This window comes from Astatotilapia calliptera, chromosome 10, assembly GCF_900246225.1.
Source record: "Astatotilapia calliptera chromosome 10, fAstCal1.2, whole genome shotgun sequence".
Classification (NCBI taxonomy): domain Eukaryota; kingdom Metazoa; phylum Chordata; class Actinopteri; order Cichliformes; family Cichlidae; genus Astatotilapia; species Astatotilapia calliptera.
In genome coordinates, this window is record NC_039311.1 from 18,557,522 (window position 1) to 18,573,960 (window position 16,439).

At 41.2% G+C, this 16,439-nt stretch overlaps 1 protein-coding gene and 1 pseudogene across 1 annotated transcript; both read right to left on the minus strand.

Moving 5' to 3' along the window:
* Positions 1-209: 209 nt before the first annotated feature.
* Positions 210-4,748, minus strand: LOC113030956 (histone H1-like; annotated as a pseudogene).
* Positions 4,749-10,578: 5,830 nt separating this feature from the next.
* LOC113030872 (claudin-4-like) lies at positions 10,579-11,248 on the minus strand. The gene has a single exon (XM_026182632.1). The coding sequence runs from the start codon at positions 11,238-11,240 to the stop codon at positions 10,650-10,652; it is 591 nt and encodes a 196-aa protein (XP_026038417.1). The 5' UTR covers positions 11,241-11,248; the 3' UTR covers positions 10,579-10,649.
* Positions 11,249-16,439: the final 5,191 nt, after the last annotated feature.

Below are 16,439 nucleotides of genomic sequence, written 5' to 3' on the forward strand. Positions count from 1 at the left end.
GTACTCTCGGCTTTCTGTTCCTGCTGGATGTTCGAGTACCTTGTTGTTGTTCATGTGGAGGATCAAAGAGCTCTCTGAGTCTTGGCTCTTTCAGGAGTTGTGTGTTAATCAGTGATTGCGTGTGTGTATATATATTGGCTCCGGGCGCTGGCTCGCCTGAGTCGTCGTCTGCTTGATCCGACGCCTGTGATGGTCCAGTGGCGCTGCTCTTAACCCTGCTGGCGTGTATCCACTGCGGTTGTCCGTCTGTAAGGATGCTGGTTCTCGTCACTGCAAGCACAGTCTGGGGGCTGGAAAACGCGGCCTCCCCGAGTGTCCTTGGTTTTAGCGACTTCACCAACACCGCGTCTCCTGGTTTCCACGGATGGGTTGGATCTGTAGAAGGGAGAGGCTGAGAGAGACAAACTTTCTGATAGTTATTATTCAGCGTTTCTACCAAATTGTAAACATAGTCGGACAATCGCTTTCAGTAACGCTGTTCCCCTTTGGATCTTTGTGTGTGTGTGTGTGTGTGTGTGTGTGTATGTGTGTGTTCAGAGTGTGACCCCATAAACGACTTCCCTAAACCTGCCAAGAGTTCGCCTAAACAAATGGCACTTAAGTCCTACCATTAAAACAATAAAACAAGGTACGACCTACCCCATGCTCCAGAGTGCTGTCTAATACACACAAAGTTTGCAGACTATCAAGGATCAAACCTCTACCAATCTACAACTAATTACAAAACTCAAAGCGCATATAAGTAAATATTTCTAAGCATAAATGACAATAAACAGTACAAAACCTAACATTCCTCTCACTTATAGGCCATCAAAGCCTAAAAAAAAAAACTTCTCTGCTGTTATTTGATCATTTCTTAACCAATGTGCTATAAGTCCACTGGTCTTTGCATCACGCGAGGTGACTTGGACAAGATGATAAACAGACTCACACGCTTAAAATGTCTAATCTTCATGAGCTCTCTTGTGTTTGTGTTAGTAGGGTTAATGCATGTTCTGTGTGATTTTGTATATGTTTGTATAGGTTTCTTTTTTTGCAGTGTTTCAGACTCCTTCTCAATTTTCCCACTTAAGCAGTCAGTTTTCTTTTCCCAGGTTTTTTTTTACCCCAAATTTTAATTTACCACATTAAATAACAAAATTTGTGTTCTCACCACTCTCACTCTATTGTCCTCTCCCACTTCAATAGTCCAATAGCAGGCAGTTTCTCCTTCAGCTTTGTCCTGGTGGCTGAAGTGCTGCTGCTGCCTTCTTGGGCGACTTCTTAGCAGCTGCTGCCGGTTTCTTGGCTTTGGCCGCGGCGGGCGTCTTGGCTTTGGTCTCAGTAGCCTTGTTCATCTTGAAGGATCCGGAGGCCCCGGTTCCCTTCGCCACCAGGCTCTTGATGGCGGTCTTGACACGGGCCTTGTTCTTGTCCACATCGTAGCCTCCGGCAGCCAGAGCCTGCTTTGAGAGCGGCCGCGGACATGCCGTTGCGCTCCTTGGAAGCGGGCACGGCTTTCACAATCAGCTCGCCCACGCTGGGGCCGACCTTCTTGGGCTTGGAAGTCGTCGTCTTCTTCTTCTTGGCCTGAACCTCTGCACAGGACGCAGGGCGTGTTTATGATGGAGCCTTTCCCACCACAGCGCCGGCACGTTGAGCGCATCATGAAGGGTCCATTTCTTTCATGTAGCTATGGTCGCTAGCCAGCATGCTAGCCGCATGTGGCTTGCCCGAGTCACTCAGTCCTTTCTGAGCATTTCGAAATGCTGCCGCCACAGAACCTGGCCTCAGATCCAGCAAGCTTAGCGCGCTGATCTCCAAAAGAGTCCCGAAAGCCAGAAAGATGTCAAATAAGTGTCTCGTGCTAAGTGCTCGAACAAAAACTCCTCTTCACGCCGCCATCTTGCTCGCCCCTCCGTGGAATTCATCCAATCAGATAGGAAAATGGGTTTGCTTTCTTCTTCTGCTGCTTTTTTTTTTTTTTTTTTTTTGCTTCTGCAGCCTCTGCTCCGACACTGCCGCTGCTGATCAGGTTTTTTTAGGTAAGAGTGAGAGTTTTGAGACAGATCATGCTGTAAATAAGTCAGCCAGAAACTTGGCTTGAATGTTTCCAATTGTTAAACTATAACTTTTCGTCCGACCGCTGCATGTGGAAAATTGATTCAGGTCTGCTTTTCACCTGAAAGTGACAAACTAAGACATTTTCGTTATTATCGTCACTGCTTAATCAACACACATCTCTCTCTCTCTGTGTTTTTGTAAACAATCCTTTCTTAAACGCATAAAATGACATTGTAGTTGTTTTTCGGCTGATCAACACGAAACCTTTTTCCTATGATTATTTTTCGTCTACAATGTAAATTTGTCTCTTTACAATAGCTGGTGATCTGCAGAATCACCGCTCACACACATCAAACACATTCACACTCACTTTTTCATCTACGTAGAGTTTACACACTTGAAGGATGGCACATCTGAGGTTCATTTAATTATTTGCTAGCTCTCTGAGTGAGCAACTTCTCACTTTTTTAACGTACGTTTCAAGACAACAGGCAACTTCCTGTGTCTGTTTTGGTGAGCAACTTCTCACTTAACGAGCAACTTCTCGCTTTTTTAGCATGCGTTTTCAAAACAACAGGCAACTTCCTGTGTCTTTTTTGGTGAGCAACTTCTCACTTAACGAGCAACTTCTCGCTTTCTTAGCATGCGTTTTCAGAACAGCAGGCAACTTCCTGTGTCTTTCTATTTTAATTTACTTAGTAACAGGCTTTATACGGGGACTAAGGAAGATTCGTCAGTGTATCCCATTTATAATTTGGGCTACTAAGGAAAGCTCGTCAGCATATCCCATTTCTTAATATATCGGTCACTGAGAAAGGTATAATACAGTCTTATAAAATAAAAAAGACACGTATTTACTAGGGGTGCAACGATATTCGTATCGATATTGAACCGTTCGATACAGTGCTTTCAGTTCGGTACGCATATGTATCGAACAATACAAAATTTGTAATTTATTTGATCAACTTTCCTTCTGACGATGCTGTCTGTGTTGAGCGCTCAGTGAATCTGCGTTTGACTACTCCGCCTAGGCTCGAGAGTGCAGCCTAGGCGGAGTAGTCAAACGCAGATTCACTGAGCGCTCAACACAGACAGCATCGTCAGAAGGAAGAGCGCAGGGCAAGCTAGCGAGACAGAAGTGGACCTCCCCCACCCTCATTCAGATCTGGCGTTTGGAATTATTTTAGTTTTCATGTGACGTATGACCCTGAAGGTAAGCGAGTCATGGACTAAAGTAAAACAGTATGTTGGATGTGCCATGCAATGCTCAATTACGTGGGTGGGAACTAGTGTGTTAGCGCAGTTAGCTCGTTAACGTGTTGGCCGTCTAGCCCCATGCACGGGGCGATCGGCGGTAGCTCGTTAACGGAGATTTGCCGTGTTGTGGCGTTAAGGTCATTTCAACGAGATTAACCTGAAAGCACTAGTGGGAACACAACGAATATGACTGCACATTTATGCCGACATCATCCTAGTGCAAAGACAAGTGGAAGCAGACAAAAACAACAAGCACGCATGCTACAAACTTTAGCCGAGTCATTTAGACAGCTGTTAGCACAGGATTCTCCTTATGGAGACCTGATATGTTTAATATGCTGCTGAGAATATAGCCCAGAAGAAGCGGATAGTATAGCTTTTATTTTGGAAAGAGACATTTATCTGTAATAAACTCTCTTTTCCAAGATGAGTGATTCCTCAATCAGATACAGGGCTCGCAATATCGGGCTAGCGATTTTTTTCAGTCGGGCTACCAAAATCTATCTCTGCCCTGCCTGTCGGGCTATTGTAGGAAGGAAAAATATATGTCAATGCTTTTGCATTCTTTCATAAATGTAGCTGGGTAATTATGTCATTGGCATCGGTGAGCCACTGTCAATATGTGACATATTGAAATCGCGTTTGAATTTGCGCTTGTTTTTTTGCTTTCACTTTGCAATCGCGCGAACTGTGTATAGAGAGCGACAGAACTGATCTGTGAGTGATGATAATTTGTGCACCAATTCCTCTGACATCGTCTTATTAATTGTTAGCTTACTATGCAAACATGACAAGTGAAATCTCCCGCAGCAAGCTTAAACATGTGAGAGGTTGATCGCGCAGAGAATCGCTGAGCTTATGTGAGTGCGTGTGTAAAAGCAGCAGGATATATATTTGACTACGATGACCTGGATGACTGAGAACCTTCACAGACAGATATATATTTTAGTTCTGCTGAGCCAAATAAGACAGGTCAGGGTGAAGAAGTGACAGCCAAAGAAAAGCTTACCACAAAACGGAGAAGTTATGACAAATCAGACTATAAGGCAAAAAGAAAGTGCAGCTTTATGGTTTCATGGACAAAAGAATTTCTGTGGCTGCAATATGACGAGCTAAATAACCAGGGCTGCACATAAGTGGTCCGCAGGTGCGTATTCGCTGTCAAAATAAAAAACACGCACAAGGGTTAGGGTTAAATTTAAAAACTGTACTTTTGAGTTAAAATATATATTTATAATTTTAATAAATGACAAATTAAAAAGGCATGAACATTTCTTTTGTATCGAAAAAATATCGAACCGTGACACCAAAGTATCGAACCGTGAATTTTGTGTATCGTTGCACCCCTAGTATTTACCTTTGTCAGCGGATCCCACTTCTGACACCAAATTGTAAGAAACTCCATTCCGGGTTTCTCTGAGGCGTGGGCTTTCATCATCAGAGTTCATCCTTTAACCTATAACAATTAAAATATTCTCAAGTATGATCAACGGTTAATTACGGCACCGGCCGGGGTACCGGGAGCAGTTTGGATGAACAAAAAGACGCGGAGACTGTTCTAAATTGTCATCCCAAACTAACTCAAAGTTTATTCTTTGTGCAGCAGTTTTTATAGGCAGACAACAAGTTTCAGTTCAGACCCTGCCCACTGGGTGGGGTGGTGTCCTTCGACAGTTGGAATCCTTTGTTCAGCAAGGGCAATAAAGATGCACTCACAAGGCCTATAAATCTTACACAGAAGTCTTCTACATCCGTGAGTTCTGACACAACCCAGAAACATCTGCAAGGGAGTGATAAGTAAGAGTGATTTGTTGGTGTTTTCCCTCCAACCTTAGTATCTAGTTTCACACCATAAAATCTTCAGTTGACACAGCAAGAGGAGATGAGGTTCAAACAAAGGGCATTGCAGAAACAGGGTCCTTTGTATAATATCATCAAAAACAATACTCAGCAAATGCTACCATGGTATCAAAATATCACAACAACTACAACAGTTCAAAATCAGGACTACTTGGGATTTAACCAAGACAGAACCAGAATCAATGTCATCCTGAATATGTTCATCTTCCTCAACACCTGACGAATGGACTTCTCCACCTTGTTCACTGGTCTGTCCATGTCCTCTAAAGGAGTGGAAGCCCTGCCTGTCCTCCTTATTATAACTCTGGTCTATTTATATTTCTGGTCTTAAGTTAATAATGCCACAGTGATAAATTGTAAAAATACAATATACAATTACAATAAAATAATATATTTAAAACATTCATAAGTTGGGTGTCAGCCGGTGATCAGCTGATGATGGGGCCGGGTTTAAAAGAGAGACGTCACCCACCTGTTCGCCGCTCAGACATCGTTCTCTTCATGTCAGGAGCTCCGAAACCTTGCCGACGTCAGTTGCCGCCTGATTCACCAACTGTGAGTGTTTTTCCTCTCGACTCTTTTTCTCATCCCGGCTCCGCTCGCTCTCCGTCTGTAATGCCAGTTCCGAAGCTCCACTTCGTGCACTGATCGTTACTAGAATAACTGCTTGTCTGTTCCAACCCACCGCTAGCCAGCACGCCACACGGGCACGCCGGATTACTGTGTGTAATCCGCCCGACCGTGACATTGGGTTAGGTTGTGTCACTGGCACTTGTTACTTGGAACTCTCAAAGTTACATACACCAGTAGCTTGGTGCCATCTACTGGTTGTGAGATGTATAACACACATTTAGGTACCTAACACCAATAGGATACACATAATTAGTGTTAGCTTTACTTTGGTACATTTTAAATATGTATTTTTTACACCACTGCAATGCAGTACATTTGGTGGCCTGCAATTTTAAAGAAAAAATACTTCAAAAACAGAGATGACTGAGGATTGCAGGAAACAGAAGTTTCCCATCTGTGTTGAAAACTAAAAAAAAAAGAGAAACAGAAAAAAAAATTGTCTTAATTATTTGTTCTGAAAATAGCATTTTGTACAGAATTACACTGCCTTAGTGGCAGCAGTGGGGTCAGATGCTAAACCTGTGTCAGCACAAAATGTGGCAAACACACACTTTCTTAATTGCATTAATGTATTTCATGTACTACAAATGTTTTTGGACAATAAATATAAGAATAAAAGTTCATCCACCCTGGGTCTAAAACATACATAAGAAATACACTATACATATAGTTATATTTTATTGTTATTATTTAATCAAACAATCAACATAGTTTTTCACCCAACAAAATACATGTTAAAGCACCACAGCAGTAGCTCGATATCAGACAGAACTGCCGCATGATATTAAACATCTTGTGTTTTTATCATGAGTTATAATGAGGTAGTTGAAGTTTCAAGCTGTTCTTAATATTTTTCACCGCCAGATGTCACTAAAGAGAACTGTATTGAAAAGCTTTGAGTAATTCGGTTTTCAGTACAAGAGTCAATTCTTCAGAGAACTTCATTAGCCCATCACTACTTAACTTTCTCTGACATCATCACCAAAAACAGTCATAATGCTCGGGTCTTATTTTCTACAGTTCACAGGCTAACAAACCCTCCTGTGTCAGTGGCAGCTGAACTTCAATCGACCATGGCCTGCAATGACTTTGCCAAATTCTTCACAGAAAAAATCCAAAAGATTAGACAAGCAATTGGTACATCAACAGCAGATTCACACCATAAACACCATCAAACAGTTTCACTATTAACAGCAAAGACCTGGAGGACATCTTAGATCAACTGAACTCCTCCTCTTGCTGTTTAGATGTCCTGCAAACAAGTTTTTCAAAAAGGCCTCAAAGACTTTGGAGTCAGACCTGTTACAGATCGTCAACTTTTCTTTAATGTCAGGTGTGTTTCCAGAACCACTAAAAACTGCTGTAATTAAACCTATACTGAAAAACGACAATCTTGACAAGACACAAATGAACAACTACAGGCCGATCTCAAATCTCCCAGTTTTAAGTAAGATCATTGAAAAAGCAGTTTCTCAACAGCTCAATTACTTCTTAAAACAGAATAACTGGCATGATGCCTTCCAGTCAGGTTTTAGACAGAACCACAGCACTGAAACCGCTCTGAACAAAGTGTTTAATGACATATGTCTGAATACAGACAGTGGAAAAATGTCAGTTTTAGTTTTACTGGATCTCAGTTCAGCATTTGATACAGTTGACCACAACATATTACTCAAACTGGGCAGGTCTTGTACTAAACTGGTTCAAAACATACTTAGAAAACAGGAAATATTTTGTATCAATACGTAACTTCACATCTGAGCAGACAAGTATCACATGTGGAGTTCCCCGAGGTTCCATCTTGGGACCCCTTCTGTTTAACATTTACATGCTCCCACTGGCACAGATTATAAAGAACAACAAAATAAACTATCATAGCTATGCAGATGACACACAAATATATATCACAATGTCACCAGGAGACCGAGGTCCTGTACAGGCTCTTGGTAAATGCATTGAGGAAATTAATGACTGGTTGTGCCACAATTTTCTCCAGCTAAACAAAAAAATAAACTGAAGTAATAGTCTTTGGTGCCAAAAAAAAGATTACAGGTCACCAGAGAACTTCAATCTATACTATATTCTAAACTAGTCCATGCATTCATCTTTAGTAGGCTTGATTACTGTAACAGCATCTTTACAGGTCTACCTAAAAAAATCAGTCCGACAACTACAGCTCATTCAGAACTCTGCTGCTCGAGTCCTCACTAAGACCAAAAAAGTGGACCACATCAGTCCAGCTCTGAGGTCTTTACACTGGCTGCCTGTCCGTCAGAGGTTAGACTTTAAAGTTCTGATGCTGGTCTATAAAGCTCTGAATGGTTTAGGACCAAAATACATCAGTGACCTCCAGACCCAGTATGAACCTTCCAGATCCCTCAGGTCATCTGGATCTGTTTTTTTTATCAGTTCCCAGAGTCAGAACCAGACACGGAGAAGCTGCATTCAGCTTTTATGCTCCATATATCTGGAACAAACTCCCAGAAAGTTGAAAAAAAAAGTGAAATAAGACAAAACACTGCAAACCACAACACAATAAAATATCAATTAAAATATGAAAACAAAAAGAACATGCACATTCTCTGTCATATAGGCCTGCATGAATAAACTTACTGAATCCTTTATCATCCGCACCTGAATATAGTTGTGGATTATTACTATACCTTTCTAATGTGACTTTGTTGTCCCTGACTCTCTTTCTCTCCCTTTCCCTCCTCCTCTGTTCCTGTGCTACTGTGAGTGTAACTACGGCCCCTCCCTCCTCTTCCCAGCGCAAGCACAAGGCTCACGTGCGGAGTGAAGCGGAAAAAAGTGCGAGAGAGAGCGAGAGAGAGGGTGAGAGAAAGAAAGTGACTCTTTGAAGTGACTCTTTGTTCACTTCAGAGAGTCAGCTCGAAGAGCCGCTTCGTTCATGACCGACACATCACTACAGCCTAATGGGTACCTTAATCAAGCCATGTAATAACAACATGTGCTGGAACATATTAATGCAAAAGTAACATGACAACACTTATATAGTTCTTTTCTACTCTTCCAGATTACTCAAAGTGTTCTATATAACATGCCACATTCACCCAATCTCTCTACATCCAACTACATTCACACTCTTGAACGGAAGAGTCAGGGATTGAACCACTAACCTTCCGATCAGTAGGTGACCTGCTTTACCTCCTGAGCTACAGCCACTCAGTGAACCCTCACTAGGTTGTGGGTTCAATCTGCAATATACTATACTATATTGCAGTATAGTATTGCAACGTGGCATTTGGATCTTCTAACTAAAATTGGAAAATAGGAACATGAATAGCGCCATAATTTCCAGACCTGGCCCACATCTGGTTGACATAGAAAACAAACCTGCAACAAGTGTGTGAATTTATTGTTATTATTAATTTATTATTTTATTTTTTAGGAAGGGGTGGTAATTCATCAAAAAAACAAAAACGGACATTGATCTAAATTTTCCATAAAGTTAATTACATTCATTACACGATAGACAAGTATTGCCCACAAACATTATTTAGTATTATTTGTAATTAAAAATTTAATGACAAAAGTATTCTACAAAACACCTTTTGAAATTTCTCCAGTCTAAACTAAATCCTTTTGGTAGTTACTGTTTGACAAAACAGACGTGTTGAAGTAAAACTGACACTTTGTCAATTCTGACTTGTCATCTATGATTAGATGTAACACATATGAAACTTTAAAAAACTCAAACACTTAATTCTCTTTTTTAATGTATCATTTTTAAACTTTTTAAACTTTGGCAGTGTGGTCTTTGTTAACAGTTTTTTAATCATCTTGTCGTTTTATTTTTCAATGCAAAACTCGACAATGTTCAGTCTTTTGCAAACTCATTCTTACTATGTTTATTAAACTGCTTTAATGTTAAAAAAGGCACCAAAATACATATTATTTTGCATGCTCTGAAATATTAATTTTCTTTTGATATAAATTTCACTTGTACACAATCACACAAAAAGATATTTTTATTCAAAAAGCATATGTAAAAACAATTTCATGATCATCAATATTGAATCAATTTAATAAAGAGATGATAGTCAAAGATAAAACATAGACTTACAATGCATAGATTTCATAGCGGTTTTAAATGGACATGGTTATGACTTTACACAGATCCCTGAAAAAGTCAAATCTGTCTCCAAACTTATGAGCAACAAAAACTGCGAGGGGACTCGAACCTGGCTGGCCACTGGCATGTGATTGCCCGCTTAAAGCTAACCGGTGCCCTATTGAGCCATTTTAACAAAAACAAAACAAAAACAAGCAAACAAAAAAAAAAAAAAGACAAAAAAGAGATGCAAAAGATTATTTTACATGCTCAGAAATATTATTTTCATTTGAGATCAATTTTACTTGTAAACAATCAATCAAATATATTTATATTAAGAACGAAAAAATAATTCCATGATCATCAATTTTGAGTCAATTTAATAAAGAGATGGTAATGAAATATATAACATAGACTTAAACCAGTGGATACATAGTCAGAAATCATAGCAGTTTACCAAAAAAAGTAAAGTCTGTCTCCACGCAACAGAGTAAATAACAAAAAGAATAAATGAAAAAAAAAAATAGGAAAGGTGATTATAATGGTGTAGGATACCTCAAAATACATTCAGAAGCAAGTTACACAATCAAATTGTAAAGATTTCTATCCATTTTAATCTGATTTTATACTTTGTTAATCTACTCATTCCACTGACAAACTTAAGGTGAAAACTTTCATAAAACCTTTTTCTTATTTCCAAAAAACTGCTCGATGTATGAAAATAGGCCTTATTTTAAAAGCGATAAGTAAGGCCTTGCTTACTCAGAGTTGGAGTAATGTTTTACTCAGTTCCATTTCTGCAGAAAAAGGAGCTGCAGACGAGGCCTCCTCCCAGGAACAGAAGGACGGTGGTGAACCAGCCAATGTAGAGCGCGGCTCCCAACTCCATCTTTTTAAGTACCCCATGATCAGGACCATAAGTAGACTGGGTAGGATGAAAATGATCATTGATGGTGTTGGTTGTCCAGCTGACTGGGATGAGAACAAAGAATCCTGCAATGAGGAAGGCAATTCCAGAAGTCAGAGCCATTTTGCTCCTTTGCCATTCGTCTGGTACAAAGTTCATAAAATTTCTCCCAGCCACACCAAGCAGGATCCCAAGGACCTCAATGATAATGGCAATGATGACAAGTGCTCTGGCAGCCTTCATGTCTGCAGGTAACGGTATATACTCGTACCCCATGCAATGCATTTCACCTGTTGGTAAGATCGCACATCTCTTCCATAAACCCTCCGCAATGCACATGAGCATTTTGACATCTTTGAAGGCTGTCATGATTCTCCATGTAGGGAGAGCACAGCTTATGATGCTTCCCATGAAGGCGATGCAGGCCAAAGCCAGGCCTAGAAGCTGTCTTTCGCAAGCCACCATAATGAAGCTCTGTGACTCTCTCCAAGCACCAAAGATGATGTGTTCAAAGGAGGTTCGGTAATTTATCTGAAGAGCTGAGAAGGATGTGGTTATCATTTGGTTATAGTACTCAGAATTAGACTGTGGCTTCCTCTGTACCTGTTCACACTTTTAAAAGAGATGACAGATTTTATTGTTGCCTCTGAGTTGAAACTGATTTCAAAAGAAGGTGACACATAATGACAAAAAACAGAACACATAAAAACTTAACCCAAAATAAATAATTTGAAAAATGCAGGTAATATTTGGTTGGATCGTACTAAATATGGATCATCAAAACTGAAAAATGCCACATCTCAGTGACAATTATAGTTTTAATGTTAACTTTTTTCAAGTTTGTCATAAATTTCTAAATGATTAAAAAGTAACTAACTAAGCTATTTCAGTGCAAATAAAAAAAAAATCCTAGATTTGTTCATTATCACTGAAATTTGTGAGATTTATTCACAGTAAATGGTAATATAGTTTCCAGGAAGAATGTATGGCTGTGGTCCATTGGAGTGTCTGGGGTTTTTCCACCCATGGCTGCTGGTCTCCTGTCCATCCGTCATCCCCCTACTTAAACCTGTGCAACCTGCTTTTTCTCACCAGTTTGTTATGCGCTCCATAGTGGTAACTAGGCAGTTCCTCAGTAAAAACATTTTCTGTTCATTCCCTGGTGGCTTCCTCACCCGCTTGCCTGCCCTCCGGCGTACCACTACACCTCAAACACAAACTCTCCATCTGTTACAGGATCCCTTTCTGTCTCTCTGTCTCTCCCTGTGATCCAGTTCCCTAGGGCTGCCCTTCTCAGCTCCAGTCACCACTTCCCCGTAGCCATTTCTAATCTGTCTCACAATCTCTGGTACATGTATTCCATTACTCCCCAACACTGCATGTGACTGATGCAAGCCAGATCCTTTTAATTAGCAAAATTGTGATTGATAGTTAAAAATTATTGTTGAGGGGCACAGGCATCACTCCACACACATATACATTCAAAAGGGTGCAGGTGCTCAAGCCCCTTCTGCACACCATGCCATGCCACCCCTGCCCCCCTCCACATGCGGTTGCACCTGGGCCTTGTTTTTTTATGGGCGGAAACATGTATACTTTGCAGAAACAACCCTACAAACCAGTGACCACAAGTACAACATGGAATCAAACCTTTTACCACATGCTCAGAACATGTGTTAATCTTTTTAATTTCTTTTGGTTTTTTCCTCCTTGTTTGTGTTGTTAAATATTAATTCTTGTAATTTTATTGTAATCGTTATGTTTATGTTTGACTAAGAGTTTCTTCTTTTGTTTGCCCCCTGAATTCTCCTCTGTGCCCCTCTGTGTCTCTCTACGTCAGAGTGGTTTTGGTCCCTCTGTCTGTTTGCTTCATTTATTTTAAATGTCAGACCCATATGTGGGTTTCATATTTAGTGTTTTAGTGTCTAGTAGGTTTCTATGGTGGGATTCTTTGTCAGGTTGGCAATATTTTCTCATGCTGGTGTAAAACATTGTGGAAAAAAAGTTAAGGAAGAAATTAGTATTTTTGAAAAGTCATCTTTTTTTGATGGAAGTATTTTAATGTTACTGCCAGACATCACTGAGGTGATAATTCAGTCACGTATTGGCTAAATAGCTTGTTTATTCCCTTCATTCATCACTGATTTTTATCTAAAAGTTTTTATTAATGCAGAGTGTTACAGCCCTGAGCCTCAGAGGGAGTGAGACTGCCTTTTTCTTCAAGCAAATCCAAGCGTGCCAGGACAGTTTATTTTGATGGATGTAATTAATGTTTACAATGAAAGTGAATTATATGGTGACTATAATTCCTGAATGTTTAAAACCTTGTAGATAATCTTTAGTGCTACTGCAGGTTACAAATACTTGAACCTTGATACTGTGAAATTTTGGATATTGATACTTTGACCTTTGAAACTTGATATTTTAATGTTGTACAACATGACTGAACTGATGATGATTGAATTGACGATAGCTGATCTGAATAGTGGTTACTGCACTGTGACACTACTTTAGTTTAATTTGTGAGAGTTATCCTTAAAGGGCACGTGACATATATTTGGCCATTGTTTATAGGTCAGGTTTTTATGTGGGACAAATCCAAAGACCAGGTCAGCGATTCCAGAACCCAGAGTGTTCCAGTGTTCACTGGATGGCGAGCCAACCCAAGATCCTAGGAGGCGATATACATATACACGCACACTCATTTGCACATTGATGGACTACAATCCTCTACTGTACAAGTAGTACGGTAGGACAGACAATCACACACACACTCCTTGTCAGACGAATTCTATGGGCCCCACCGGTACCATTTGGACTTAAAAAAGACTAATTATTTTACTTGTGCACAATTTTATTTAATTCTATTTTTTTGCTACTTTGGGGGAAATTTTTTATACTTGACATTCTGTTAAAACCTGTTGTGATACTGTGTTGTTTACAAATTTCTTTTACAAGGCTTAACATCACTAAAGTACTTTTAAAGCCACAAAACTGTGTTTGTCTGGTTTCTCTGTCATTCGTGTACCAGAGCTCTAAGAGTCGTTCTCAGTCTTCTGATACTAGCCCAAATTACTTATTACCTTGGTAATTATCCATTGGTACTTTATGTAACTCCACGTAAGTGCTACAAAAGTGGCGAGCCAGCCAGGAGCTCTTTGGTGCATGAATATCAGCAGTGAAACCTCCTTAAAGTGTGTATTGTCATTGAAACATCTTTTGTTATTACCACAAGATGGATTTTGTATTGAGCTCAGGTATCAAAGTCCCCAATGCAGTAATTGTTAGTGGTACACTCAATTCATTGGATGATGAAGGGGTTCTTGACTTTTTGAAGCAGTATGGTACCTTTAGAGCCGTCCCAGTTGTAGATCCAAACTCAGAATTTTTTAAAAACCTGATCGTTGAGTACCGAAGTGGTAACTCCATTGATGCCTTAACTGATCTTTTGCCGTACACATATGAAGTTGAAGGGAAGCCCGGTGTGAAATACCATGTAAGAGCTCTCTCCAGCGTTTACACTGCCAAGGTGGGTGGCAGTGCTACTAAGTCCTACTTAGATGAAATAAAGCAGGTGGCAAAACTGAGTGGCAAAAGTTTTGAAGAGGTACTGAAGTCGATGATGACAGAGATCAGTGAAGTCATTGGGAGTTCAGAGACCGATGATGAATGCATGCTCTCCTCCATGCAAGTTGATGATCCAAACAGGGGGAACCAGCTTCACCCCTCTCTTGAAACTTCTGAGATTGCACGCCAGCAGTTGTCTGAAGATCCACCACAGGTAGGATTGATTCAAGGTGGTGCGGAGCCACACCTACCTGTTGATTTCAAAACGAGCCCATTTAGTACGGCAAACCATTTCAAATGGTAAATGGCCTTCATTTGTATAGCGCTTTTCTAGTCCATAGGACCCCAAAGCGCTTCACACTACATTCAGTCATTCACCCATTCACACACACATTCACACACTGGCGATAGCAAGCTACATTGTAGCCACAGCTGCCCTGGGGCGCACTGACAGAGGCGAGGCTGCCGGACACAGGCGCCACCGGGCCCTCTGACCACCACCAGTAGGCAAACATGGGGTTAGTATCTTGCCCAAGGATATTTGGCATGCAGCCAGGATGCAGCCTGGGATCGAACCACCGACCTTCTGATTAGTGGCTGACCTGCTCTGCCACCTGAGCTACAGCCACCCCACCTGAAATTCAGAAAGTCATTGTGGAACACATCGTGAAGAAAGATGACTTGATTGCACATTCATATTCTCCAATGAGACTCCGGTCATTCTCTGGCAGGATCCCCAGACCCAGCGGTGAGACAGATTATGACACATGGCGTTCACATGTCGAACTTCTCAGGAAAGACCCTGCCATGTCTGAACTTCAAAAATCTAGGAAGATCTTTGAGAGCTTGTTGTCCCCTGCAGCTGACATTGTCAACAGACTGAGCCCAGAAGCTGCACCTGAAACTTACCTTCAGTTGTTGGATGCAGCTTTTGGAACAGTGGAAGATGGAGAGGAGCTTTTCGCCCAATTCATGAACACCCTTCAGGATCCTGGTGAAAAGGCTTCTGCGTACCTCTGCCGTCTTCAGGGCGCATTGAACCTTACTCTGAAGAGGGGAGGAGTTTCTGCTGGGGATGCCGATAAACACATTCTCAAGCAGTTTTGTCGTGGATGTTGGGACCACACCTTGCTCTCGGATCTTAATCTTGAAAACAAGAAAAGCCAACCTCCAACATTCTCAGAACTTCTATTAATGCTCCGAACAGAAGAAGATAGACTGGCAGCTAAAGCTACACGGATGAAGAAACACCTTGGCTCAATCCGGCAGCGGGTTGTGGCACACTGTCAAAAGACTTGCACCTGTAGTGAGCTACAGGCAGTGACTCAATCTGATTCTGACCCGTTGACAGATCTGAGGAAGCAAGTTGCATCCCTACAGAGTCAGCTTACTAATTTGATGGCAAAGAAACAGAAGAAAAGCTCGAAGCCTAAGGACAAGGCTGAGTGTGATTTACGTGAGATGGCTATGGCAACACCTAGCGTCAAGGTCACAAGTGCGAAGCCTTCCAACTTGCGGCGGAGTACCCAGCCAAAACCATGGTACTGCTTCAAGTGTGGTCAGGATGGCCACATCTCAGCAAGTTGCAGTAATGACCCAGACCCCACTCTTGTCGCTGATAAGAGGAAGCAATTGAGAGAGAAGCGTCGCATTTGGGAGATGCAAAACACTTCGTCTGCTGACCAGGATTTTTAGACGCAGTCTCAGTTGTGGGGCAAACTGGGACTGAAGCAGGTCAACATCGTCCCGCTAAATCTGGAAGTCAAGCTAAACCAAGAGCACAGGCCACTTTGAGGCAATCCCATGTTGGAGAACAACCTTTCAGACTACCTAAGAGGCTCATAGGCACAAAGAGTACAGGTCAAGTCACGATCAAAGGTAAGGTGTGCAGTTGTCTCCTTGACACAGGTTCTCAAGTGACCACTGTCACTAAGTCTTACTATGACCAGTATTTGTCTGAGCAACAGATAGAGCCACTACATGACCTTCTGGAGGTTGAAGGGGCCAATGGGCAGCTTGTACCTTACCTGGGTTATGTTGAGATTGGAATCACCTTTCCTAAAGACTTTCTTGGTGCTGAACTAGAAGTCAAAACGC